Source organism: Pongo abelii, chromosome 20 (assembly GCF_028885655.2).
Source record: "Pongo abelii isolate AG06213 chromosome 20, NHGRI_mPonAbe1-v2.0_pri, whole genome shotgun sequence".
Classification (NCBI taxonomy): domain Eukaryota; kingdom Metazoa; phylum Chordata; class Mammalia; order Primates; family Hominidae; genus Pongo; species Pongo abelii.
Genome location: NC_072005.2, coordinates 58,323,172 through 58,350,080, shown reverse-complemented (window position 1 = coordinate 58,350,080; position 26,909 = coordinate 58,323,172). Strand labels below are relative to the sequence as shown.

General features: G+C 41.8%; 1 protein-coding gene and 1 long non-coding RNA gene across 8 annotated transcripts in view; one reads left to right on the top strand and one right to left on the bottom strand.

Moving 5' to 3' along the window:
• The first annotated feature begins 8,779 nt into the window (after positions 1-8,779).
• The window catches only part of ZNF841 (zinc finger protein 841), a 31,720-nt gene continuing 13,590 nt past the window's right edge, over positions 8,780-26,909 (top strand). Inside the window, exons 1-4 of one of the 7 annotated variants that reach the window (XM_054541110.2) lie at positions 8,782-9,026; positions 10,664-10,753; positions 13,919-14,048; positions 19,670-19,761. In XM_054541110.2, the coding sequence (XP_054397085.2) occupies positions 13,958-14,048; positions 19,670-19,761 (183 nt within the window). In that variant the 5' untranslated portion in view covers positions 8,782-9,026; positions 10,664-10,753; positions 13,919-13,957. Of the gene's footprint in view, positions 9,027-10,626; positions 10,754-13,918; positions 14,089-19,669; positions 19,762-26,909 lie in introns of those variants that run through there. The other 6 variants (XM_054541111.2, XM_054541112.2, XM_054541113.2 and 3 more) reach the window with 6 other exon arrangements.
• Positions 16,138-26,909, bottom strand: part of LOC129052032 (uncharacterized) — a 38,555-nt gene continuing 27,783 nt past the window's right edge. The window contains exon 3 of the long non-coding RNA XR_008516740.2: positions 16,138-16,432. This is a non-coding gene — a long non-coding RNA (uncharacterized LOC129052032). The remainder of the gene's footprint in view (positions 16,433-26,909) is intronic.

The following is a 26,909-nucleotide window of genomic DNA, read 5'->3' as shown; positions in this document are numbered from 1 at the left end:
GGCACAAGGCCAATTAAATTGGTTTTTCAATGTTTTATAAACAAACTATAAAATTTTAATCATCTTGACTGTAAGTATAATTTCCATGAGCCTTTTAATACACTATATAATCTTTATTAAATAGTGGGCTAGGCTGGGCACGGTGGCTCATGCCTGTAATCCCAGCACTTTGGGATGCCGAGGCGGGTGAATCACCTGAGGTCAGGAGTTTGAGACCAGCCTGACCAACGTGGTAAATCCCCATCTCTGCTAAAAATACAAAATTAGCTGGGCATGGTGGCACATGTCTGTTACCCCAGCTATTTGGGAGGCTGAGGCAGGAGAATCACTTGAACCCATGAGGTGGAGGTTGCAGTGAATCCAGATCGCACTATTGCACTCCAGCCTGGGCAACAATGAGACTCCATCTTAAGAATAAAAAAAAAGTGGGCTAATGCTCCAAGACAACCTTGTTAATCTGACGCAGGGGCTTGTATGCTGGTCTTGCAACAATTTGCCTTTGAAATTGATAGTTAATTTCTAGAGAAACCAAACTTATTTCAGCTCTAAAAATTGACCCTGACAATCTCACATGTCCACTTCTTTCATTATAACCACTGGTACTTGAGGAGTTGAATAGTTTTAATTTCTTGCCCTGTGTTTCACAAATACAGTTTATTTTGATTAGGAACTTCTACTGGGTATGAAGATGAGGCTTGAACTGCTGTCATTGTTTAAGATTTAGCAAGACTTGGTGTCCTTTTTAGACCCAGGAGTCAAAGCCCTTTAACTGAATGGAACAGGGACTTTAAAAGCATATACAGAAAGTTATATGGATATAATAAACTTAATTTAAAAATTTTTAATTTAAATTTCCTTGTAACCAAACCAAACTTAGTAATACTGACACAGGAATTACTTTGATAAAGTGTGAGATCTGTTTAGTAGGCCAGTTTTCCAAAGGCAAAAGAAAAGCCCTTCTACAGTGTGACTGCTGTTCCCTATGGGAGATATTATGTTTAGAAAGAAACATTTCCTTTAGACCTCAAAAACAAAACATTTTATAGTGTCAGGCCACAACAGTTAGAACCCAAAGAAGAAAAGGTTACAGGAGCTGAAAATTAGGTGGAAAAGTTATGATTTCAGGCCTTTTAAAAGGGGAGAGAAAGCTGAAAACAGTGAGATTCCATAAAACTTGAACTTTACATTGAATAAATTATGTTTCATAATTTATTTAGAGTAAAGCACCGCTTAAGAAAATTTTGTAGTTTGAACCAATTCTTTATAAGTGGTGTTTTTTAAAATCAAAACCCAATCTCTAGAAAGACTATTAAAATTTCCCTTTAATTATAGTGAATTTGATCACATAAAACTTTTTTTCATAAATCTTATTATGACTTACACAGACCATTCATGACATGTGTGGGATTTCTTGTTTTTCCTGAACATCCATCTTTCTTATACAATCAGCCATTTTATTCCAGGACAAAATTTCTGATACAAGATTCTTTCTCATATAGAATTATTTTTCTTTAAGCTTTCCTACCAAAAATATTTATCTATTTATTTTTGAGACAGAGTCTCTCGCTGTGGCTCAGGCTGGAGTGCAATAGCTGAATCTTAGCTCACTGCAACCTCCATCTCCTGGGCTCAAGTGATTCTCCTGCCTCAGCCTCCAGAGTAGCTGGGATTACAGATGCACACTGCCATGCCTGGCTAATTTCTGTATTTTTAGTAGTGTTGTACTTTTGAGACTTCTACCAGTCCATAGTATTTTCTAAAAACAAAACTAAATATAGACATAATAATCTTTTGGATGGTACATTTTTGTGGGAATGAAGTAGGTGGGTACTCTGGAGGCTGAGGCAGGAGGATCACTTGAATCTGGGAGGTGGAGGTTGCAGTGAGCCGAGATAGTGCCACGGCACTCCAGCCTGGGCAACAGAGCCTGTCTTTAAAAAAATAAATAAATAAAATAAATAAAAAATAAATAAATAAATAAATAGCAGTAGCTGGAGAAAGGTGCTTACTGCACAAGGAAGGCATACTTTCTGATACTGTATTAGGGATGTCATCAGGTGAAGTCAAGAACAACTAATCACAATGGACTGGAAACATTCTCAGGAGAACTGTAGCCATGAAAAGGACAGTTGTTCATTCTTGACCTTGTGGAATCAGTCCCTGACTCATCTTCTCAGCAACATTGCACATCTGCTGTGAAACAGAAACTACGGGGTACCTTCTTTGTTTTCCTTCTCTGGATGGGAGGGTTTATTCAGGTTTCATTTTTCTGTTCCACAACGAAGTGTTGTGAGTGAGGAGGACTCTATTTGGCTCTCAATGAAAAGAAGTCTCATGAGACTGTCATGAGGTCCTTGCTTGTGACTTGAAGTTACATTTTGGCTTATTCTTTTATATTTTTTAGAAGTGGGGATGAATATTTGGTGTGAGCAAAAGAGGAACAGATTATTTCTGATGGAAGCTGCACTGTCACATATTATAATATTTTGAGACAGGGTCTTGCTTTGTCACCCAGGCTGGAGTGCAGTGGCACAGTCTCAGCACACTGCAACCTCCACCTCCTGGGCTCAGGTAATTCTCCTACCTAAGCTTGCCAAGTAGCTGGGACTACAGGCGCATGCCACCAAATCCAGCTAATTTTTGTATTTTTTTGTAGAGATGGGGTTTCACCATGTTGCCCAGCCTAAGAGTAATATATTTTAAGGTGTAATTAGCATGTTGTGGTTATTTGTTTTCTTTTTTTGAGACCGGGTCTCACTCTGTTGCCCAGGCTGGGGTGCAGTGGTGTGATCTTGACTTACTACAACCCCTGCCTCTCAGGTTCAAGCAATTCTCCCAAGCAGCTGGGATTACAGGCGCCTGCCACCATGCCTGGCTAATTTTTGTATTTTTAGTAGAGGTGGGGTTTCACCATGTTGATCAGGCTGGTCTCAAAATCCTTACTTCAAGTGATCCATCCACCTTGGCCTCACAAAGTGTTGGGATTACAGGCATGAGCCACCCTACCCTGCCAAATTAGTATGTTGGGTTTTTAAAAATCCCACTGATATAGTTGCACATTAGCAACAGAGCTCTTGCTTTTACATTATACAATTTTAGTTCATTATCTTGTATCATTCCAGTTCTTTCACTGAACTGAAAATGTAAGGGACCCTCCACATATTGATAGAATACATCCTTTACATCTGTCAGTTCTCTGTATATTCTTTTGCCACACAAATCTGAAAATACCACCTTGATTTGTGAATCCTATAGTTTTTCACTGAAGTACAAGGAAAGAAATGTAAATCTTTAAATTGGGTTAAATCGTTTCTAGGAAATTGTATAATGATTTTAAAAATTATTTTTAAAATTACATTTTGGCCAGGCACGGTGGTTCACGCCTGTAATGCCAGCACTTTAGAATGTGGGGGTGGGCAGATCGCTTGAACCTAGGAGTTTTAGACTAGTTTGGGCAACATGGTGAAACCCCGTCTCTACTAAAAATACAAAAACTGAGGTTGGGGGATCGCCTGAGCCTGGGGAGGTGGAGGCTGCTGTGGGGTGTGATTGCATCACTGCACTGCAGCCTAGGCAACAGAGTGAGACCTCATCTCAAAAAAAAAAAAAGTTTTGCTATAGTTGTGAAATCATAGAATACAATGCTTATTATGATAATCTCAAGTAGAAATTGTTTTAGCCTTTGAAAAATGATTCTTTTATTAAATAATTTAATATTTATTGTCTGTTAGATATTAATTTTTATAGTACAAGTGTAAAAATATAGACAATTTGTCTAAACGGTATTTCAGAAACACTTCCAACAATTATATTGTGTGAAGGGTTCTATGTATGCATGAAGAAAGGACATGTATAAAGTTTTTAGCATGGGGAAAATTGAGTTTTTATCAACTTAAATGTCAGGAGTTTCAAGAGTAAACATTCAGTGTTGAAATAAAAACTGTCTGAATCTATCTATCTATCTATATATGTTTTTTTCTTTTGGGAGAGAGTGGTTGTGTTGCCCAAGCAATAGTGCAGTGGTGTGATCTCAGGTCACTGCAACCTCCACCTCCCAGGCTCGAGCAATCTTCCCACCTCAGCCTCCCGAGTAGCAGGGACTACAGGTGCATGCCACCACCCTTGGCTAATTTTTTTTTTTTTGTAGAGATGGGGTTTTGCCATGTTGCCCAGGCTTGTCTCCAACTCCTGGGTTCAAGCAATTTTCACACCTCAGCCTCCCAAAGTGCTGGGATTACAGGTGTGAGCCACTGCACCCTGCCTTATTCCTTTACTTTCTTAAAAAAGTTGCTGTCACTTTACTTTCTGGACTCACCCCTAATTCTTTCTTGCACAAGATCCAAGAACCCCTTCTTTTGGGTTTAACTGCCTAATAGGTTCTCCTTGCCTGCTGCCTAGACAGAGCCAATTCATCAAGACAGGGGAATTGTAATAGAGAAAGAGTTTAATTCACGTGGAGCTGGCTGTACAGGAGACTGAAGTTTTATTATTACTCAAATAGTCTCCCTGAAATCTTGGGGATCAGGGTTTTTAAGGATAATTTGATGGGTAGGGGCCAGTAAGTCCAGAGTGATGATTGGTTGTTCAGAGATGAGATCATAGAGAGTTGACACTGTCCTTTTGCACTGAGTCAGTTCCTGGGTGGTGTCACAAGACCAGATGAGTCAGTTTATTGATCTGGGTGTCAGGTGATCCATCAAGTGCAGGGTCTGCAAAATATCTCAAACACTGATCTTAGGTTTTAAAATACTGATGTTATTCCCAGGAGCAATTTGGGAAAGGTGACAATCTTGTAGCCTCTAGCTGCATGACTCCTAAACTATAGTTTCTAATTTTGTGACTAACTTGTTAGTCCTACAAAGGCAGTCTAGTCCCAAGCAGAAAGGGGATTTGTTTTGGGAAAGGGCTATTAATGCCTTTGTTTCAAAAGATAAACCAAATTCCTCCCAAAGCTAGTTTGGCCTACACCCAGGAGTGAACAAAGGCAGCTTGGAGGTTAAAAGCAAGACGGAGTTGGTTAGGTCAGATCCCTTTCACTGTAATAATTCTCAGTTATAATTTGCAATGGCGGTTTCAGGTTCTGGATCAGGACCCCTTTCTGGTAACATGAGGATGGTTATGAGTGCATCCAGACATCCAAAAAGCCACCTCTGAGAGCTAGAGATTTCCCTTTCTATAGGTTCTTCTTCCCTTGTATGTCAACCCAAGGATTCACTGGGGATCTAGAACTGTGCAGGCCAGTCTAGGAAGAGAGAGACAGGAAAGAGAAGAAGAGGAGGTGAATTAGTTTTGAAGAAAAGAAAGAAGGTCCCATGCTACCTCTGTTTTTTTCTGACAAACTTTTCATGCTGGGAAATAGAATCCTGGTTTATTTGTAGTAAAACTAGGAGTCCAGGGATTTTATAGGAGGGTGAGAAAAATGCGCTTTTATGGTAGAGTTTGTGGAGACCTAATTAGGGAAAAGGAGTCAGCCTGGCAGGACCAGGGGAAAGCAAAGAGATAAAGCAAATAAGCTATAAATCTGCCTTTCTAGGCCAGGTGCGGTGGCTCACGCCTGTAATCCTAGCACTCTGGGAGGCCAAGGCAGTCAAATTGCCTGAGCTCAGGAGCTCCAGACCACCCTGGGCAACATGGTGAAACCCTGTCTCTATGAAAATACAACAACAACAAAAAATTAGTTGGGCGTGGTCGTGGGTGCTTGTAGTCCCAGCTACTCTGGAGCCTGAGGCTTGAGAATTGCTTGAACCCAGGAGGCAAAGGTTGCAGTGAGCTGAGATCATGCCACTGCACTCCAGCCTGGGTGACAGAGCGAGACTCTGTCTCAAAAAAACAAAACAAAACAAAATTTTAAAAAACTGCCTTTCTTCGTGGTTCAGGACATATAAACAAAATACAGGAAGCAGATAAGCTGTAGGTCTGTTTTTCTTTATGGCTTAGGACATATAGCCCTTCTGCGCAGATAACATACATAGCTCATAACCTTTCTGCTTCAATTTTTCATCAAACACCTAACAGAAGAAGGCAAGTTAGCTGCCTGCTTCCTTGGTGTTATCTTTCATTTATGTATTTGTTTATTTATTGAGACAAGAGTCTCACTCTGGCTTCTAGGCTGGAGTGCAGTGGTGTGATCTTGGCTCACTGCAACCTCTGCCTCCCAGGCTCAAGCAAATCTCCCACCTCAGCCTCCTCAGTAGCTGGGAGTACAGGTGTGGGTCACCATTGCCAGATAATTTTTGTATTTTTAGTAGAGACAGGGTCTCACCATGTTGCCCAGGCTGGGCTGGAACTGCCCATGTCGGCCTCCTAAAGTGTGGAGATTACGGGGGCAAGCCACTTTGCCCAGCTGAATCTCCTCTTCTTATAAAGAAATCAGCCAGATTGGATCAGAACCCACTTTAACAAGCTTATTTTAACTTAATCACTCCTGTAGATGCCATATATCCAAATACAGTTATATTTTGAGGTACTGGGTATTAGGACTTCAAGTTAGGGTTTTTTTTTTTTTTTTGTGGAAATTATTCTGCTCATAACACACTATGTTCTGGACTCCTAAACTTTATGTCCTTCTTACATGCAAAATCCCTTCACTCCCATCAGAACAAAAATCTTTTATTTATTTCTTTGAGACAGGGTCTCTCTCTGTCACTCAGGCTGGAGTGCAGTGGCGTAATCATGACTTATCACAGTCTCGACCTCCTGGGCTCAAATGATCCTCCTGCCTCAGCCTCCCAATAGCTGGGACCACACATGCAGGCCACCATGCCTGGCTAATTTAATTTTTTGTAGAGATGGGGTCTGACTATGTTGCCCAGGCTGGTCTCAAACCCTTGGCCTTAAGTGATCCTGGCACTTCAGCCGCCCAAGTATCTGGGACTACAGGAGTGTGCCACTAAGCACGGCTAATTTTTATATCTTCTGTAGAGACGGGGTTCTTGCTATGTGCCCAGGCTGGTCTTGAACTCCTGAGCTCAAGTAATCTGCCAGACTTGGCCTCCTGAATTGTTGGGGTTACAGGCCTAAGCTACCTTGCCTGGCCCATCTGAAAAGTCTTAATCCATTTCAGTATCAACTCTAAGGCCCAAATATCACGTAAATATTATCTGAATCACATATGGGTGAGACACAAGGTGTGGTTCATCCTGAGGCAAAATTTCTGCCCAGCTGTGAATCTGTGAAGCCAGAGAAGTTATCTGCTTCCAAAATACAATGGTGGGACAGGCATAGGAAAGACCCTCAGCCCTGGAAACCACCCTTCTAATTTGTTACTCTGAATTTGATGTTTGTACTTAGTACATGTAAGTAAGTGCATGAAGTATGTTTCTTTGTGTGTGTTGGGAACGGGTGCTCAGTGTCGCAAAAATCAACACTGAGACAAAGGATCTCTCAGCAAGGCTAGTTTACTTTCTGCAGAAAGGGTGCCGCTCACTAGCAGTCTTGCCACAAGAGTACACACGAACAAAGGAGAAGGGTCACTTATAACCTGACGCGTCTGGCCGGGCGCGGTGGCTGACGCCTGTAATCCCAGCACTTTGGGAGGCCGAGGCGGGCAGATCACGAGGTCAGGAGATCGAGATCATCCTGGCTAACGTGGTGAAACCCCGTCTCTACTAAAAATACAAAAAATTAGCTGGGTGCAGTGGCAGGCGCCTCTAGTCCCAGCTACTCCGGAGGCCGAGGCAGGAGAATGGTGTGAACCCAGGAGGCGGAGCTTGCAGTGAGCCGAGATAGCGCCACTGCACTCCGGCCTGGGTGAGAGAAGGAGACTCCGTCTCAAAAAGAAAATAATAATAATAATAATAATAATGTGACGCATCCACCCTACTGCTGTGTCTGGTTTCCACTGGCTGGAGTCGGACCCAATTCTGTGCTTGACCTGATTGGCTAGCACCTTAGAACTTCCCAAAAGAGGCAAAGGCAGAGGAGAACAAAGGAAGAGAGGAAGTAACTTGTGGAAGGCTGAGAGAGGCAAAAACACTTCCAAATAAGGAAAAGGAATAGGCTGTGACCTAATGCTTGCTTGGAACAGTTCAGGCATGCCAGGGCAAATATCTAGGCTAACCATGTGGGAGCTAAGAACACAGAGTATATTGATTTATCTATTATGGCTAGCAGATATTTAAGAATGTTAGTACAGGTCTTTGAGTAAATTTTGCTTGTAAGAGAGGTTACTATCTATTCTCAATTAGACTGGGAGGAAAGTCCTTTTGAAGAGGAACCTCTGCTTATTTCATTTTCTATACTGTGTCTAGCACATTTTGCTTGGCATAATGTCTTCTGGGTTCCTGGATCCAGTCACTGCTCCACATCCAGTCCCCACAGAGATCCTAGTTCCCTGACTACTGAGTAGCTTCAGCTTTTCTGGTAAGACTGGATGCAGTCCACCAGGCTCGGAAAAATCGGTTTTGACTTAAATCAGTTCAACTTGTTAAGAATAAATCGTCTTAGTTTCCAGTATAAGTGGACCACAACTTTAAGATTCAACCTTAAATTCTGAAACATTAATTTAAAATGGGCAAGGAGCAACGCTGCTTCACAGGACAAGAAATAGTCACAAATACTCCCAAATCTGGAAAACGAAATCCTGCTGGGTGAGAGGCGGAGTGGAGAACAGGCCCTGCCTCGGCCCCGCCCACCCCTGGAGGTCCCGCTTCATCCCAGTTTTCGGTCCAGCCAAGCCCCACCTAGTCACGCCCCCTACCGCCCTGGGCCTCCCACCACCCTTTCGGGCCACTCCCAAGTCAGGCCCGTCTTTCCGCCCAGCCCTTTCCCAGTCGCGCCCGGCCTAGGCCCCTCCCCCAGGCCGCCCAGTTTTTCTTTCCGCGCCCAGTTTCCTGCACACCCGGAAGCAGATCGCGCTGTGAAAAGGCCACGTCGCTATGCCTGTGTTTCAGTCTACCTGGATTAAACGTTTGCTTCTCTTCGTCTACCTTTATTAAACGTGCACTTCGCAGTCCTCGGTTCTCCATACCCGTGACCTGGGGATCGCTACGGACCTTAAAATACCCGCGACAGCCTCTTCGTCCCAAGTAAGTAGGAGAATTGCTTCCCTTTCGGTTTAAAATCTCTCTGAGGCTGTTCCTTGCTCTCTGCCTTTCTTCCTTAGGACCATGTAGACAGCCCCATTCAGGTCGTGTTCCTGCTTAAAACTCTCTGCTTGGGCCCCGCGCCAAGTCGAGTCCTCATTCGGGATGTGGATTAGCGCCCTTCGCGATCCCCGAGCTCCTCCCTCGTCTGCCCCTGGAGGGGAGCGCCCACCGTCCGGCTCCTGAAGGAGCCGCTTCTCCTCTCAGGTCCTGGGATTCTGCAGACCCTCCCTGTCGTGAGACATCGTTCCCCGCGCCACCTTGTGTCGTCCTCACGCAGGGTCCTTCCGCTCCCCAGGCTTCCCCTTCACAGCCACTGCTTTTCTTGACTCCCCGTTGGGACAGGTGACCTGAGTCTGTCTTGTGACACCCAGTGTTCTTCCTTCCCAAATTTTACTCCACTGGAAAATGTGCTCTTCCGGGAGGTGGGCATCCTATTCCTCCCCTTTCCTCCCGAATGTGTGGGTGAGAGGGATCAGGAGAGGAAAAGACGGGGAACGACGGAGCAAAAGGAAAAACAGGAGAAAAGAATGAGGGAGACCCATAAATACACGGCAAAATGGATGATAATTTAGGGACTTGCAAAGAGAGCAAGAGTGAAAGAGAACGGATGGAGAAAGTAGCAGGGGGAGAAAAGCACACAGAGAAATTTAGAAAAAAAGGGGGACCTTCAGAGAGATGAAGGGCGGCAAAATAGAGTGGGGCGGCAAAGGAGGAGGCACTACAGACAGACAGTGGGGAGAAGGTGAAAGAGTTGGAGCCGCGGCTGACAGAGCTTCGTGGTGCTGGGACTGAAAGAGAGGGAGAGAGGGCAGTGGGTGACAAGCAGAGTAGAGGGAGAACCACAGCAGGGAGGAAGCCTAGGAAACTGGGGGTGCTAGAGAGTGGGAACAAAGGAGATGTAACAGGGAAGAGGGAATTTAACAAGGAGAGCAGAGAGGGAGCTTAGATGGGGGAAAATAGGCAGAAATACGTGGAGATTGGGGACAATCGGAAAGATTGGGGAGAAAGAGCTACGAGAGGTGAAGTAAGTTGGGAAGCATTGGGCAGAACAGACATAAAAGAGGGAATAAAGAAAGTGGTGAAAAACAGAAAAGGAGAAAAAGACGCGCAGAATGAGAGAGGGAAACACATAACAGTGAAGAAAGCGGGAGAGGACCCCATCCAGATGCGTGACAGTTGGTTGGATATGGATGGTGGTTGTAATATATTGATTTGTGGCTTTATACTCTGATTTGAAATATGTTTAAGTTGTACTCATGAGGATGAAAATCACCAAAGTTTTTTCTATAAGCTTTGTGCATTTTGTATTTATTTGTATCAAAAGATATTTGGAATTCCTATTTAGCCAGAGGGCAGTGACTTGATCCAGTTATTTGTGGTAACTCTCTTCTTCCCAATGATGGAGTAGAGGATAAAGGAGGGGAGAAATGGGGCAAGAAATGACTGACTGTCACTACAAGATATGTCTTTGGTGGTTTTTTTGGCTTTGTTCTGTTTTGTTTTTTTTTGGTGGGGGACATGGTCTCTCTCTGCCGCCTAGGCTGGAGAGCAAGTGGCATGATCTTGGCTCATTGCAGCTTCTACTTCCTGGCCTCAAGCAGTCTTTCCACCTCAGCCTCTCAACGCACTGGAATTACAGATGTGAGCCATCACACTAGGCCTACAAGGTATGTCTTCGCAGAAGCATTGAAAGTCTTGTTTTTTTTTGTAATAAATTTACTTTTTTCTTTGTAGTTGCTTTACAGTTAATTCATTGTTATTTTGGAAGCTTGAGATACATTTTATTCAATTGCTTCTTTCCTGTAGTTGCTAACTCCAGAAATAAGATATGGTGGCATCCAATAATCAGGTGATCTCATTCATTTCTAAATACTAAGTGCCATCATTTTTTAAACTTTTACCCCATAATTTATTAGATTTTTCAAAAACTTTCCAAACTGTTAAAGTGTCCAATATAGTATAGTCATCATGGTGTACGTTAGCTTTCTCAGAACTTCTTCATTTTATAACAGAAAATTTGTACCCTTTAACCAACATTTTCCATTTTCACCCCCCAGTAGCCTTTGGCAACAACTGTTCTACCCTGTTACTATGAATTGGACTTTTTTAGATTCTACTTGTGAGGTCATACAGTAATTGTCTTTTAGTGTCTGTCTTATTTCACCTAGCATAATGTCTTCCAGGTTCATCCATGTTGTTGCAAATAGCAGGATTTTCTTCTTTTTATGGTTGGATAATATTCCATTATATATATGTACACACAAACACTCTGTATATCTGTCTATATACACACATATTTATTTATTCATGGATGGGCACTTGGGTTGTTTCCATTTCTTGGCTGTTATGAATAATACTGTAGTGATCATGGGGGACAGATATTTTGTAAGGTTTTTTTTTTTTTTTTTTTTGAGACAGAGTCTCACCCTGTTGTCCAGGCTGGAGTGCAATGGTGCAATCTCAGCTCACTACAACCTCCACTTCCTAGGTTCAAATGATTCTCCTGCCTCAGCCTCCCGAGTAGCTGGTATTACAGGCACCCGCCACCACGCCCAGCTTTTTGTGTTTTTAGTAGAGACGGGGTTTCACCATGTTGGCCAGGCTGGTCTCGAACTCCTGACCTCGTGATCTGCCCGTCTTGGCCTCCCAAAGTGTTAGGATTACAGGCGTGAGCCGCCGCACCCAGCCGTTTTTTTGTTTTTGTCTGTTTTTTCAGCAGATACATGGTCTCTGCTATGTTGTCCAGCATGGTCTCTAACTACTGGTGTCAAGTGATCTTGTCGCTTCGGCTTCTCAGAGTGCTGGGATTACAGCCATGAACTACTATGCCTGGCCTAGATGTCTCTTCAAGATACTGGTTTCATTTATTTCCTTTGGATATATACCCAGAAATGGGATTGCTGGATTGCATTGTTGTTCTATTTTTAATATTTTGAAGAACATCCATAGTGTTTTTCATAATGGCTGTACTGATGTACACTCCCAGCAACAGTGTACAAGGGCTCATTTTTCTCCATATCATTGCTAACACCTGTTATCTCTTGCCTATTTAATAATAGCCTTCGTAAGAGGTATGAGGTGATAGCTTATGGTGGTTTTGATTAGCATTCCTCTGATGATTAGTGATCTTGAGCACCTTATTATATACCTGTTGGTCATTTATATGTCTTATTTGGAAAATGTTCAGGTCCTTTGCCCATTTTTACTGAGATTATTTGGGGTATTTTTCCTGTAGAATTGTAGGAGTTTTTATATATTTTGGATATTAACCACTTATTAAATATATGGTTTGCAGATACATATTTCCATCTTACAAATTGCTTTTTCATTTAGTTGATTGTTTCCTTTGGTGTGCAGGAGCTTTGTCCCTCCCCCACCCCACCCCCAAAATGGAGTCTCACTCTGTTGCCCAGGCTAGAGTGTGGTGGCGCAATCTCAGCTCACTGCAATGTGTGCCTTCTGAGTTCAAATGATTCTCCTGCCTCAGCCCTCCTAGTAGCTGGTATTACAGGTTGCACCACCATTCCCAGCTAATTTTTTAGTAGAGACAGGGTTTCACCATGTTGGCCAGGCTGGCCTCGAACTCCTGACCTCAAGTGCTCTGCCTGTCTTGGCCTCCCAAAGTGCTGGGATTACAGGCATGAGCCACTGCGCCTGGCCAAACTTTTTAGTTGGACATAGTCCCACTTTTTAGTTTGATGTAGTCCCACCATTTGTTGCCTGGGCTTTTGGTGTCATATCCAAAAAAATCATTGTCAAGATCAATGTCAAGGAGCTTTTTTTCTATTTTCTGGGGTTTTACGGTTTTAGATCATATATTTAAATCTTTAATCCATTTTGAGTTTATCTTTGCATATAGTGTGAGATAAGGGTCCAGTTTCATATTCTTTTGAATGTGAATATACAGTTTTCCCAACAGGATTTATTGATGAGATTGTCCTTTCCTCATTGTAAATTCTTGGTGCCCTTGTCAAAGGCTAGTTGTATATGTGCATGTTTATTTCTGGGCTCTCTTGTGTTTGATTGTTCTCTGTGTTTTTATGCCAGTATTATACTGTTAGGATTGCTGTACCTTTATAATATAGTTTGAAATCAGAAAGTATGACGCCTCTAGCATGTTGTTTTTCAACACTGCTTTGGCTCTTTGGAGTTTTTTGTGGTTGTATAAAAGTTTTAGGGTTTTTTTTTTTGTTTTTATCTGTGAAAAATAGCATTGGAGTTTTGATAGAGATTGTGCTGAATTTGCAGATCACTTTTGGTAGTATGGACATTTTAATAATTTTGAAATATTCTTACAATCCATGAACATGGGATAGCTTTCCATTTCTTTGTGTGTTCTTCAATTTTTTTTTTTTTATCCTTTGTTGCAGCCCCAATCCCTGTTGGACTGAACAAAGGGGGACGAACACAGGAATAAACACAAAGACAAAAGAGTATATTTGGAAGAAGGGGTCAGGGGCTCCTTGCTTCTAGTGAACAAGAGTCCTGAGCTTTTAGAGCCCTTCATATTTATTGAGTAAAGGAGATAGGGAGAAGTGGGTGGTTGTCAGTCAGCTGCTTTACTCGGTGCAGGCTTGCACGACTGCATTCTCTGAACAGTAGCCTGCAGGTGTTCCAGTAGATAACCTCAAGGAGCATGGCGCCAGGGAGTAATTGCACTCAGCGTACCTTCTGGCGGCAGGGCAGATGTGAGTTTGTCCACATCCTGCATTCATGATAAACAGTTTGCTGTTTAATCATACAGCCTTCAGTGGAATGCTGAGTTGGTCATGACCCTCTGGCTTTCGGCTCTCTACAGTCATTTCTTTCTTTCTTTCTTTCTTTTTTTTTAGAGACCAGGCTCACATTGTTACTCAAGCTGGAGTGCTGGCATGCAGTGGGGCGATCATACCTCACTGCAGTTTGAACTCCTGGGTTCAGGCAACCCTCCTACCTCAGGCTCCCAGGTAGCTAAGACTACAGGTATGCACCACCATACCTGGCTGAAGGGCTAAGACTACAGGTATGCACCACCATACCTGGCTAATTTCTTTTCTTTGTAGAGAAAGAGTCTCACTATGTTGCCCAGGCTGGTCTCAAACTACTGACCTCAAGCAATCCTCCCACCTCAGCCTCCCAAAGCACTGGGATTACAGGCATGAGCCACTTTCCTGGCCGCTTCAATATCTTTTATCAGTGTCTTAAGAGCTTTCAGCGTACAGATCTTTTACTTCACTGGTTAAATCTATTCCTAAGTATTTTATTCCTTTTGATGCTATTGCAAATGGGACTGTTTTCTTTATTTCTTTTTTCAGATATTTTGTCTTTAGTGTATAGAAAGATTTAGGGCCTGTCTTCTGAGACATCCTCACTGAACTTAATCTAGCCAATGCCCAGCTGCCTTTAAACTAGATTTAATATTGTCAGCACTTGCTGGCAAGTTTTCTCAGCAGGCCCAACTTTGTGGTCTTCATACTGAAGGCCCAGGGTCCTTCAGTTTGCAGTTTGTGTACCTTCCTGCTGTGTTGCATGTGCGCAGAGATCCTGTACCTTTTAGCCTAGTTTGTTCATGCATGCATGGAGGAGAGGTAGAAACATGGGAGAAAATGGAGGCGAGTCCATAGAAGGCTCCAGAAAGCAAGGGTGTGCCTTCAGATGAGCCATGGTATGGTGTGTGCACCTGTCCCAAGTGTGGTTATAAGAGCAAGGGGTATGTGGAACTCTTGGAAAGGAATTTCGTAGGTCTGGCAGAAGCACTCGGAAGTGGGATTATGGGTGGTTGTGAGGGTGCATGGATCATTTTGGAATGCCACAGTTTCTTTATTTTTTGCTCGGTTGCTCAGGCTGGAGTGCAGTGACGTGACCTCGGCTCACTGTAATGTCCGCCTCCCGGGCTAAAGGCATCCTCTCACCTCAGCCTCCCGAGTAGCTGAAACTACAAGCATGTGTCACCATGCCCGGCTGTTTTTTTTGTATTTTTTAGTAGACTCGGGGTTTTGCCATGTTGCTCAGTCTGGTCTGGAACTCCTGGGCTCCAGTGACCTGCCCACCTTGGCCTTCCACAGTGCTGGGATTACAGGGGTGAGCAATCATGCCTGGCTCATTAATGATTTTCTTCATAGCATTTGGGACCCCATCTACTGCCTCTTGGTTGGAGTGGCTGCTTCTGTTATCTTGACATTTTTTAAGCCAAACTTCTTGAATTATCAGTGCATATTTTGCTGGCATCAAACTCTCCAGCTTTAGATCCTTTACCTTCCTAAAGTTGTCATAAAATAACTTCCCTTTTTCTCAAATCATATTAGAGTCTACAGGTATGCCTTCATTATGGTGATTTTGCACCTGTATAAAAGCTGCATTTTCAATATAGGATAAAAAAGGTATTTAGCAAAAAGTACATTGTTTTCGTGCCTGCTGGTGTAGCTGCAGTGATGGCTTCATGAATTTTCTCTTTTAACAATGGTCCTTACACCAGATTAATTTATCTTGAAATGGCGGGCAACTGAATTGCACACCTCAATCTGTGGTACACATTAAGCAATTCAACATGTTCTTGTAATGTCATGACTTTTCTCTACTTTTTGGGAGCACTTCCAGCATCACTAGTGGCATTTCAGATGGGTCCCGTGTTGTTATTCAGAGTTTATCGTATTGCACCAAACAACGAAAAATGTGCCAGAACCACAGAGATCAATTTTTGCTGCGGTCTCCAATTTACTAGAGAGATTAACAGTTCACATGGAGATGATTAACATCACGGGGCACATTAAGCAGATACTTGAGCTCACCACAATAGCAATGGGAGGTGGCTATGAAATTATTATAGAAGTTCAGTATGTACTACAGTTCATTAATGCAATTATGATTGAATACTGTGTCTTTACTTTTTTTTACATTTGTTTTGACTGCAGATGGAACCATACACAGTCTAGAGGTGTTTATATAAGTTTGGTAAATTTTAACTTAGAATAGATTCGTGTGTGTTTTATGGTACTAAGTGATAAAATAGACTAATATCTACATATATTTTATGCATTTCTGGCATACCTTTTTCTTAATTAGGGTGCACAATTCATCTGTGAGCTTTTTCAAATTGTTGCAAGTCTTCAAAATATTTTTCAGATGTTTATTGAAGAAAATTCTATTATAAATGGACCCATACAATCCAAACTCATATTGTTCTATCGTCAACTGAAGTGAGAAGCAAGGCCTAAGTTGAGTCCACAGGGAGGGTGGGCAGCTGGAGAGTTGGTTCGTTGGTCCTGAGAGCGTGGAACCCAGAGCCGTACTGCCATAAGCACTTTTCATGGTGACTTCTGTGGGGTCTTTTGGGAGTGCAGGAATCATGCAACTTACCGAAGTATTATCTGGAAAATCACAGAGATCATTTAGGGGGCTACCTTTTTTTTTTTTTTTTTTTTTGGAGTATTTTGGGCTGCACGTTAAGACGGTTATAGACACATTTTGGAATATCTAAATGTCAATATGGAGAGTTTCCTTGGAAGATGTTGGGGTCTCATTGGGGCACGTGTGCATCATTGAAGACATCTGTTTTAGTAGATAGTGGTGTCGGTATTCGGGGGTAGGGTCATTACAGGCATGGACCACCATGCCCAGCTAATTTTTGTATTTTTAGTAGAGACAGGGTTTCACCACGTTGGCCAGGCTGGTCTCAATCTCCTGACCTCAGGTGATCCGCCCACCTTGGCCTCCCAAAGTGCTGGGATTACAAGTGTGAGCCACTGCCCCAGGCCTCTCTGTTTATTTTTTGGAGTTTTTTTTCCCCTAAACCTGGCCCATTTCAAGGTTCAGTACAAGAGACTTCATTCTGGCTTGGTCTGGTAGTTGGGGAGGCTAGTCCGAAACAACAGCCTTCCCATAAAGAACGAGATCATGTCCTTTCCCAGGACATGGATGGAGCTGGAGGCCATTATCCTTAGCAAACTAACACAGGAACAGAAAACCAAATACTGCATGTTCTCACTTACAAGTGGGAGGTAAATGATGAGAACACATGGACACATAGAGGGAAACAACACACACTGGGATCTGCCTGAGAGTGGAAGGTGGGAGGAGGGAGACGATCAGGAAAAATAACTTATGAATACTAGGCTTAATACCTGGATGATGAAATAATGTGTACAACAAACCCCCATGACCCATTTACCTATATAACCAGCCTGCACGTCCTGCACATGTACCCCTGAACTTAAAATATAAGTTAAAAAGAAAACAACAAAAATACTTTGGGCTTCCATAAAATTTGTTTAACTGTGTCATTCATTTTTACTTCTACAGAATTACTTTAAACAGTGTTTACTGATGGTGGTGTATTGCCCATTAAATGCATGCACACACAGACCCTAAAGCCTCTAGTTTCCTTCCACTTTGCCCTAATTAAAACGAAGCATACCATTAACTGCGTTTCTGCCTGTAGTGAGTACCTCTCTTCTGTACTTCATTTAAGAGCATAATACACTACAATCTTGTTCAGAGTCTCTGTCTTCACTTCTTGCCTCCAATTGTGTCTCGAATGCATTGGATGAAACTTTCATATCCACCATTCCACTGATAACTTTATTTTTCAGAGTCACCAGTGACCTCCCCATTTCTAAATCCAATGTATTTCATTTCCTGCTTTACTCTTTCTTTTCCTGTCAGGAGCTATTTGATTTTCTTGTCACCTCCCTGACCATTTCACACTTTCCTCTGCTGCTGTGTCCTGACGCTGAATGTTTCCCAATGTGGGAATGACTGATGGCTTAGTCCTTGAACCTCTTCTTATCTCTGTCCACACCCACTGTCTTTCCTCATCATCTCATCTCATGGCTTTAAACCCCACTGTAGTAGTCCATTCTGGAATTGCTACAACAAAATTCCAGAGACTGAGTAATTTATAAAGAAAACAGGTTTAATTGGCCCACAGTCCTGCAGGCTGCACAGGAAGCGTAGCGACATCTGCTTCTGGGGAGCCTTTAGGAAGATCCCAAACATGGTAGCAGGTGAAGTAGGAACAGGCGTCTCACATGGCGGGAGCAGGAGCAAGAGAGAGTGAGCGGGGAGGCGCTACACACTTTTAAACAACCAGATCTCGTGAGAACTCACTATGATAAGAACAGCACCAAGGGGTGGTGCAAAACCATTCATCACAAATCCACCCCCATAATCCATCCACCTCCCACCAGGCCCCACCAGTAACAGTGCGGATTACAATTCATTGTGAGATTTGGGCCAGGGACACAGAGCTGATCCATATCACCCACCTACCCACTCACACGTTTCCATGTCCCCTGCAGGCCTGTCTCCTGAACTCTAGAATTCTGTGTCCTTTTGTCCTCTCCTCTCTCTGCTCAGCCATCTAACAGGTATCTCCACCAAAAGTGATTGCCTGAACTCCCCAAGTACATTCCCCTGTGCTCCTGCACATCTCAGATGATGGTGACACTGTACTTCCTGGCTTTAGCTTTACATGTCAGCATATATTTGAAATAGAGAAAACATGACATTAAAAAGAAGTGCTTTAATTCATGTGATAAAGAAAGGTTATGTTTACTTAAAAAGGGTGAGGAAATGCATAGTTTCTGAAATTACTGTGAGCTGTGGGAGAAAAATGTTTGAATACCTCATCTCTACCTAATCTGCTCCCCAGAACCTCTCTGACCTCATCTCCTGCCTGTGTCCTCCCTCCTCCCTCTGCTCCAGCCACACAGGCCTCTTTCCTGTTCCTTGGGCTGAGGTTGCTCCTGCCTCAGGGCCTCTACCTGGGCTGTCTGGCCCCTCAGCTGCAGGTGCAAACATCCTTCCTTCTTGAGGTCTTTGTTCTGATATCACCTTCTCCATTGGGACTTCTGTGATTCACCCCCCTCTCACCATTTAACACTCCAGCCACACCCTCACCCCTACCCCTGGTGCATATTATGTGTCTCTGTGTTTCTTTCTGGTCCATTGTCTTCTACTGTCTACAAACTGGTAACAATGAGGCCCCAAGGGGAGAGCAGAGCTGGGAGGATGGGGCTGTGCTAGTCTTGCCCCCTTTAAGATGTACTCAACCCTGGCTTCACATTAGCGTGCTGAGGCAGTTTGAGGGCACATTTTGTTGGCTTCACATTAGCGTGCTGAGGCAGTTTGAGGGCACATTTTGTGCCCTTTTACCACAGATTCCACTTCCAATAGGTAGGATGGACTCAACCTCCATATTGTTAAAGTACCCAAGTTGATTCTAATTTGTATCCAGCATTGAGCATCCAGCCTTTGTGTCTTCTGTTTCTGAGAGCTGAGCTCAGCCTGTGATCCACAGGGAGGTGAGGGGGCTGTGCTCTGTATGGGGTTTGATGAGGGATGGGTCTATGTCCTGAAGGGAAGCATAGTCCAGCCCAGCTCCCCACTGCTGCAGGGTGTGTGGGGGCTTCTCTGGGAGTGGAACAAGTTCTGAAGAAAAGGGTGAAAAACTTACTTGGTCTTTGTGTAGGAATTTATTATTCTTGCATCCCCCTGGTGCACTGGGCTGTCTCTCCACATGCTGAGGCCTTCCCTGTGGGCATGGTTGTGGCACAGAAAGGAATGTGTTGTTTCCAAGGATTAAACAACATATTTTCGACTTTCAGATTTGACTTTTAAAGAATTAATTATATTGACTGAGAGAGAGGCCCAGGAGAGAAAGAAGAAAGAAAAGGAGCCAGGGATGGCTCTTCCTCAGGTAAAGTGATAATCTTGGTGGATTGTTCTGTCTCCTCCCTTTTTGAAATGCAGGGCATTGGAGCTGCAAATCTTCTCTGAGTCTGAAGTATCCTGCCTGACACATGTGCTCGCACTCACCTATGCCTTCCTTCAGTCCCTCTCATCTGCACTTAGATTCCAGATCTCACGGTGACTCAGTGACATGAGCTTGGGAAGAGGCTCCATTGGGCATGGTCCTGGGAAGGGCTCACACCCAGACATGGATGGAGACAGGGTGTGAGTCCTGTGGTGTCAGCTTTTGGGTAGCAGAGATTGTTTAGGGGCAACATCTGAATGCACTGTCAGCTCTCAGTAGACCAGGAGTAGAGAAGCTATATGTGGAAGTCACATGTTAATATGCAAAAATACCTCATAAATTCTTGAAAAGATGCCTTTAAAGGGAGATCTTTTCTGCCTGATTTTATACCACATTTGAAGCTATAATGAATCAGTCACTCTTTCTAACTCCACAATCTTAATGACCGAGAATGAAATGGAAAACTAGGTACAGACATCAGTGATAGAGGTTGTTTTATTCCATCATTGATTTTAAAATATGAAATCAACCTGAATGTCAGATTAATTTAGCCATTCTCAGCATATCCATCCCACAGAGAATGCGGTGTTCCTGCTGGGACTCTTACTGGCAGTTGTTTTTTGTAAAATGGTTATAATTTTGCTCAGATGTAACAGCCAAACTTTTTTGATGTTAGAGAAGATGGAGCCAAATTCTGTCATTCCACCAATTGTTATTAAATATTACATTTCTTTTATTTTAAACATCACATGATATATATATTTGTTTTGTGGTAAAAGTCCAAGCAGAGATGGAATTTAGACATTAAGAAGGTGATACAACATAAGGATGGTAGGGAATAACATCTTATTATATGTGAAATTTATGCTAAATGAGATTCTAGCTGTTTTTGCCACAAAAGCAAAAAAAAAAAAAAAAAAGGTAACTGTAAGATATGGATATACTAATTTGTTAAACTGTCGTGAGTTTTTTACTATCTATACCTTGCTATATTGTGTACCTTAAATAGACACACTAAAATTTGTAAGCAAACAAGTAAAAAACAGGGCGTCAAGAACACACTTCATAACCTAAAAAAAGAACATCAAGGCATATATATTTAAAAACTTTTAACTACAGAACATGAAATAGCTCCTAGAATGCAGTAAAAGAAAATTGAGCATAAAATGAAAATTATTCTATTTTGATTTCCACAAAATAATGAAATGTCCTCACAGTCCAAGGAATTGGAAAATGGAAATACAAAGAATTTTTATTTTTTTTAGATCCTCAAAGAGAAAAAAGAACATAGTAGTTTGTTTTTTTTTTAAAGAGTGGGAAATGTCATGTGTCGTTGGTGGGAGGGGGCACCCTTGAACTTGGGGTGGTGGGGAATCTTGCCAGATTCACCAAAATAGGAAATGCACCACCCTAGAAGAGGCAATCACTCAGTTACCCACCCGGAGGAGCCCAGGTTCCTTTTCCCTGTCACATCCTCCACCATGCCTCATGTTTCATTGAGGAGCTACTATTGTAAGTTCTGTGGCAAGAGTCAGTGAGAGGTGTCAAGATGCATTTACATGTCATTATGAGATTTTAGAAAACAGTTCTTCAGTGAATGTTCTGCTGTATTTTGCAAGTTTTTGAAATGTACATGTTTTTATGTTAATAAACACTAATAGCTTATTTTGCATCCTCTTTGGAGGAATTTCTAAATGAAGACATATGGATCTTTTACAATTTTTCACTTTTGCAAAGAATGTCACTGTGGCTTCCTCTGTGCATGCTGTCTTCACCACAAGTGTCTGAGGGTTACTTCACTGGCAGTTCAAAGAATGATTGCTTCTTTTAGGATGGTATACCACAAAAGCAAAAATAAATAAATGTTTGTTTTATCTTTTGGAAGGCCTGGCTCATGGTGTGATTATAAAATTTGAAGTTTCTTTAAAATCTCATGCTTCTTGCTTACATTTTCTTTGCATGATTTTTTTTTGATTGAATCTTTAATTTGAATTTTTGTGTATATCTTTTTGTAGATTATATTTAATTACTTTTAAAGTTTCAGATTATAAATGTCATAATAGGCTCATATGAAGATTGGCAAACCCCTCCATTTTCTTTCCAAAATTTTGTTGGTTCTTTTTTTATACAACAGTCACATTTTATTAAATTCCCACATATTTTGTTTGTGTTTGAATGGCCATGAATTTTTACAGTTGCAGGTCTTGTCACCATCACATCTTCCTATAAGAATTGAGTTTGTCAGTCAGTGATCATATCTTTATTATGTCTTTCAGTAAAGCTTGTTTGTTTGCTTACAGTTCAGTAATGTTAGGTATATTCACATTATTTATTGGGCTTTCAGGATACATACGTTCTTGGTGCTTGATGGTTTCCCCATGAGCCCTTTAGACTCTCTTTATTTTTCTTAATTTTTTATAGTTTTTGTTTTCCTCCCTGTCAAAATCCCCTTTGAGTTCACCGATTCCTTCTTCTGCCTCATTAAGTTAGCAGTTGAACTCATCTAGCGAATTTTTCAACTCAGTTATTGTATTTTTAACTCAACTTTTTTTCTTTCTTTTGTTTTGTTTTCAGGCAGGGTTTCACTCTTTCCCAGGCTGGAGTGCAGTGGCACAATCTTGGATCACTGTATCCTCTGCCTCCCGGGTTCAAATGAACCTCCCACTTCAGCCTCCTGAGTAGCTGGGACTACAGGCATGCACCGTCACACCTGCCTAATTTTTGTACTCTTTGTAGAGATGGGATTTTGCCATGTTGCCCTGGATGGTCTCGGAACTCCTGGGCTTAAGCAATTCCCCCATCTTGGCCTCCTGGAGTGTTGGAATTGTAGGCATGAGCCACGGTGCCCAGCCTCAGAATTTCTTTTTGATTCTTCTTTATAGCTTCCATTTCTGTTGATATTCTTCTTTGCATGCATAGTTCATATAGTTTTCCTGATTTCGTGAGGTTGTCTGTGTGTGCTATCTTTTAACTCATTGAGCATTCTTGTGGCTGTTATTTCAAATTCTTTGGTAATTCACATATAGTCAGCCCTCTGTATTCATGGCTCGTGCAGCCATAGATGGAGCCAACTATGAACTACAAATAGCCAGAAAAAAATGGATGGTTTCATCTGTGTTGAACATGTACAGTCCTTTTTTTCTTGTCATTATTTCCTAAACAATGCAGTATAACAACTACTTACATAGCATTTACATTGTATTAGCTATTATAAGTAATGTAGAGATGATTTAAATCATATGGGAAGATATAGGTAGGTTATATGCAAATACTATGCCTTTTTATATAAGGGACTTCAGTATCCATAGATTTTTGTCCCCTTAGGGAATCTTGGAACCAATCCCCTGCGTATACTGAGGGTGATCCCTATTTCTTGTTAGTTCTTCAAAGCCAAGATGTAAATCACCATTTCTTTAGTGTAGGTTTGTAGAGACTTAATTGATTTCTTCTTATGGACCATATTTTCCTATTTCTTTGTAAGTTTTAGTATCTTCTTTTGGCACTTCCCTATTTTAAAAATCATCTACCTCCCCAGTTTTTGGTGGTTGCTTTGTTCAGGGAGGACACTCTGCAGTCAACTCAACTAGATTGTAGAGACCTTCCACACCTTTTCTGGCTGAGGATTTTGTCCTCTCTGGGCCTTTGCTTGTCATCTCTTCATTGAAAATGTTTGCTAGTTTCTACCCAGAAGCTCCCCTGTTGTCTCTCTTTGATATTGCAGACTTTGGTGCTACAGTAAGCTGTACTACTGGATATTCACTTAGCGTTTGTCTGTGTTACTGCGCACACTGGTTTATGTAAATCATCCTTTTTCTCAGTAGCCCCTAACTTTTCACCTTGTTCTTGTCAGTGCTTATATTCAGGAAGAGAGAAACCAGCCCATCAGTTGGTCATCTGAAAAGTCAGGATGTTGGACAGATATTCTGCTCCTTTCCATCCCCTAGATGATCTTGGGAGTTGTGGGTTTCTTTTCTGTTACCCCACTGCATGGCAGGGGCTGGGTCTCTGTCAAGTGGATGCTTCAAATTTTCCTTCAGAGCTTCTATACTGTATGCTTTATGTCAGCCTGAGGTGTAGAAACCTCGTAACTGTTTTCTGGATTTATCCCCGAGGCAATTAGTCCATAAATTGTTGTTAAAATCATTTCACTGTGGTGACTGCAGAGTTTGGGGATTCTTGTTCCTTTATCTTGCTGACATCACTCAGTGTAGTTTTATAATTTGTTCACATAATTCTGAAAATGTTTTGTACTTAAGTGCCATGGTATATATGCTAATGAAAATTTAGAAGTGTGTGTGTTGTTTTTAAATTAGTGTTACTAAAGTAGGAAGATTATTTCAGTACATTATTAGCTTGTATACTTAAACATTCTTTTTCTGGGTTGCAATCACGTTATCTCTTTTTTTTTTTCTGAGGTGGAGTTTCACTCTTGTTGCCCAGGCTGGAGTACAATGGCGTGATCTCGGCTCACTGCAACCTCCGCCTCCCAGGTTCAAGCGATCCTCCTGCCTCAGCCTCCCTAGTAGCTGGGATTACAGGCATGTGCCACCATGCTCGGCTAATTTTGTATTTTTAGTAGGGACGGGATTTCTCCATGTTGGTCAGGCTGGTCTTGAACTCCCGACCTCAGGTGATCCTCCCGCCTCGGCCTCCCAAAGTGCTGGAATTACAGGCATGAGCCACCGCGCCTGGCCACAATCATGTTATCTCTTAATTTTAGTAGATCTAACTCTTTGGCTCTACCCCCTCCTTGCCCTTTTCCCTCCCACCTTTTCTCTTTGCTGCTGCTTAGACATCCAGTGCAGTGGTGAATGACAGGAGGTCTGGCCAACCCCCTTTTCTCTTAATTTAGAGGAAATGAAAAACCCCCTTTTCTCTTACTTAATTTAGAGGAAATGAATCCAGTGTTTCACTTGTTGGGTGAAATATTTTTCCTTAACAGTTTTTGGGTTTTGTTTTTTTTTACAGATTTCCTTTTTGACATGATTTTTAAATTTTCTAATAATTTATGCAAGCATATACTGCTGCAGTACATATTGTTTCTATCTTAATCTGTTAAATTTTAATGTATTACACTAATAAACCACCTAATCTTGAATCACTGTTTTATTTATTGGTGGAATAAACTAATAAACTCCATTTGGCTTTTGTTAATGCGTAAGTAGCTAAATTTAATTGGATAAAATTGCACTTAGATATTTAAATATAGGCATTTAATAGTAATTGTCATAAAAGTTTATATACTTTTAAAATTTTGTACCATTTTCTCCAGCCTAGTATCGAATAAGTACAAAATAAATAAGTAAATGAAGTAGTAAGTACAAAGTAATTGAAATACAATTTATACATTTTCATTGTCCCAAGCATGCTAAAACATACATGCCTAAGAATAATGATTTAAAAAGTCATCCAAAAAATATGTCATTGAGAGATAGCTTCTTATTTCAGCTAATTTAAATGTTTGTATGCATTGGTTTTTATTTACAACATCATCATTTCATAAATCAGCCTATTATCTTTTCACAGTTGAAATTATTTACTTGGTTTTATTTTAATTTTTTTCTTTTCTCTACATAAGATACAGGCTTGGGAACACTGTTGAAAATTATATCTTAAATGTTTCTATGGCCTTAAAATGTTTTTTCTTTAAAACCTTTTTTTTCTTTTTTTTGAGACAGAGTCTTGCTCTGTCACCCAGGCTGGAGTGCAGTGGTGCGATCTCGGCTCACTGCAAGCTCTGCCTCCCGGGTTCATGCCATTCTCCTGCCTCAGCCTCCCGAGCAGCTGGGACTACAGGCGCCGGCCACCACGCCCGGCTAATTTTTTGTATTTTTAGTAGAGACGGGGTTTCACTGTGTTAGCCAGGATGGTCTTGATCTCCTGACCTTGTGATCTGCCCACCTCTGCCTCCCAAAGTGCTGGGATTATAAAAACTTTTTTACATATTTCTTCTTTCCAGTGATTTGCTTAATTTTTAAAATTTTCTTCTATATTATCATGTGAATGGATTAGTTTTATGAATAGTAATGTATTATGTGCGTGCTTGTGTGTGCTTATATGATGATCTTTTTTTTCTCTGTTTTTGAGATGGGGTCTCACTCTGTCTCCAGGCTGGAGTGCAGTGGCACGATCTCAGCCCACTGCAACCTCCACCTCCCAGGTTCAAGCAATTCTGTGTCAGCCTTCCCAGTAGCTGAGACTACAGGTGCACACCACCACGCCCAGCTAATTTTTGTATTTTTAGTAAAGATGGGGTTTCACCATATTGGCCAGGATGATCTCGATCTCTTGACCTCATGATCCACCCATCTCGGCCTCCCAAGGTGCTAAGATACAGGTGTGAGCCACCACGCCCAGCCTATATAATGATCCTTTATGCGGTTTCAAGTTAATCTTGAACTTGCTTCAAGTTTTCTCAGGCAACCCTCTGTCAGTGTACTGTAGCATTCGTCCCCTATGCAGCAACAAGACCATCTTCGAAGCAGGGATTAGCCCTCAGCAGACATCAGTCCTGCTGACACCTTGATCTTGGATTTCCCAGCCAGCAGAATCATTAGAAATACATTTCTATTGTTTATAAATTAGTTAGTCTCTCTTATTTTTGTTATAGCCGCACAGAAAGACTAGGACATACTCTGTTATATAACTGTCGGATTCTGTTGATTCAACTCTAATTTTTAGACATCTGGGTTCAGGTGCTTGCTCTGCTGTTTGCAGGTTGTTGACCTAGGTGATTTTCTTAGCCTGTCTGTGACACAGTTGTCTTCTAGTAAGATGGGAAGAAGTATTTCTGTCATAGCTGATTATGTCATCATTTGAGTTAGAACATATAAACCCTTTGGAGTAATGCCCGGTACATGGGGAGTGTTCCAAAACTTTAGTCCTTGCTCTTGCTCTTGTCATCACGGTTTTTAGTTTCTGACCTTTCTTTAAAGCCACTAAGAACATTGTCATCTCTGAAGACACCACTTGTATTCTAGCTCATCTGGACACCTCACTTGGTGTAACAAATATAATATCTAAAACTTTCATAGGGATAACCATGTGTTTATTTGTTATTTTGTCCACAAAAGTGAGAAATGTCCACCGAT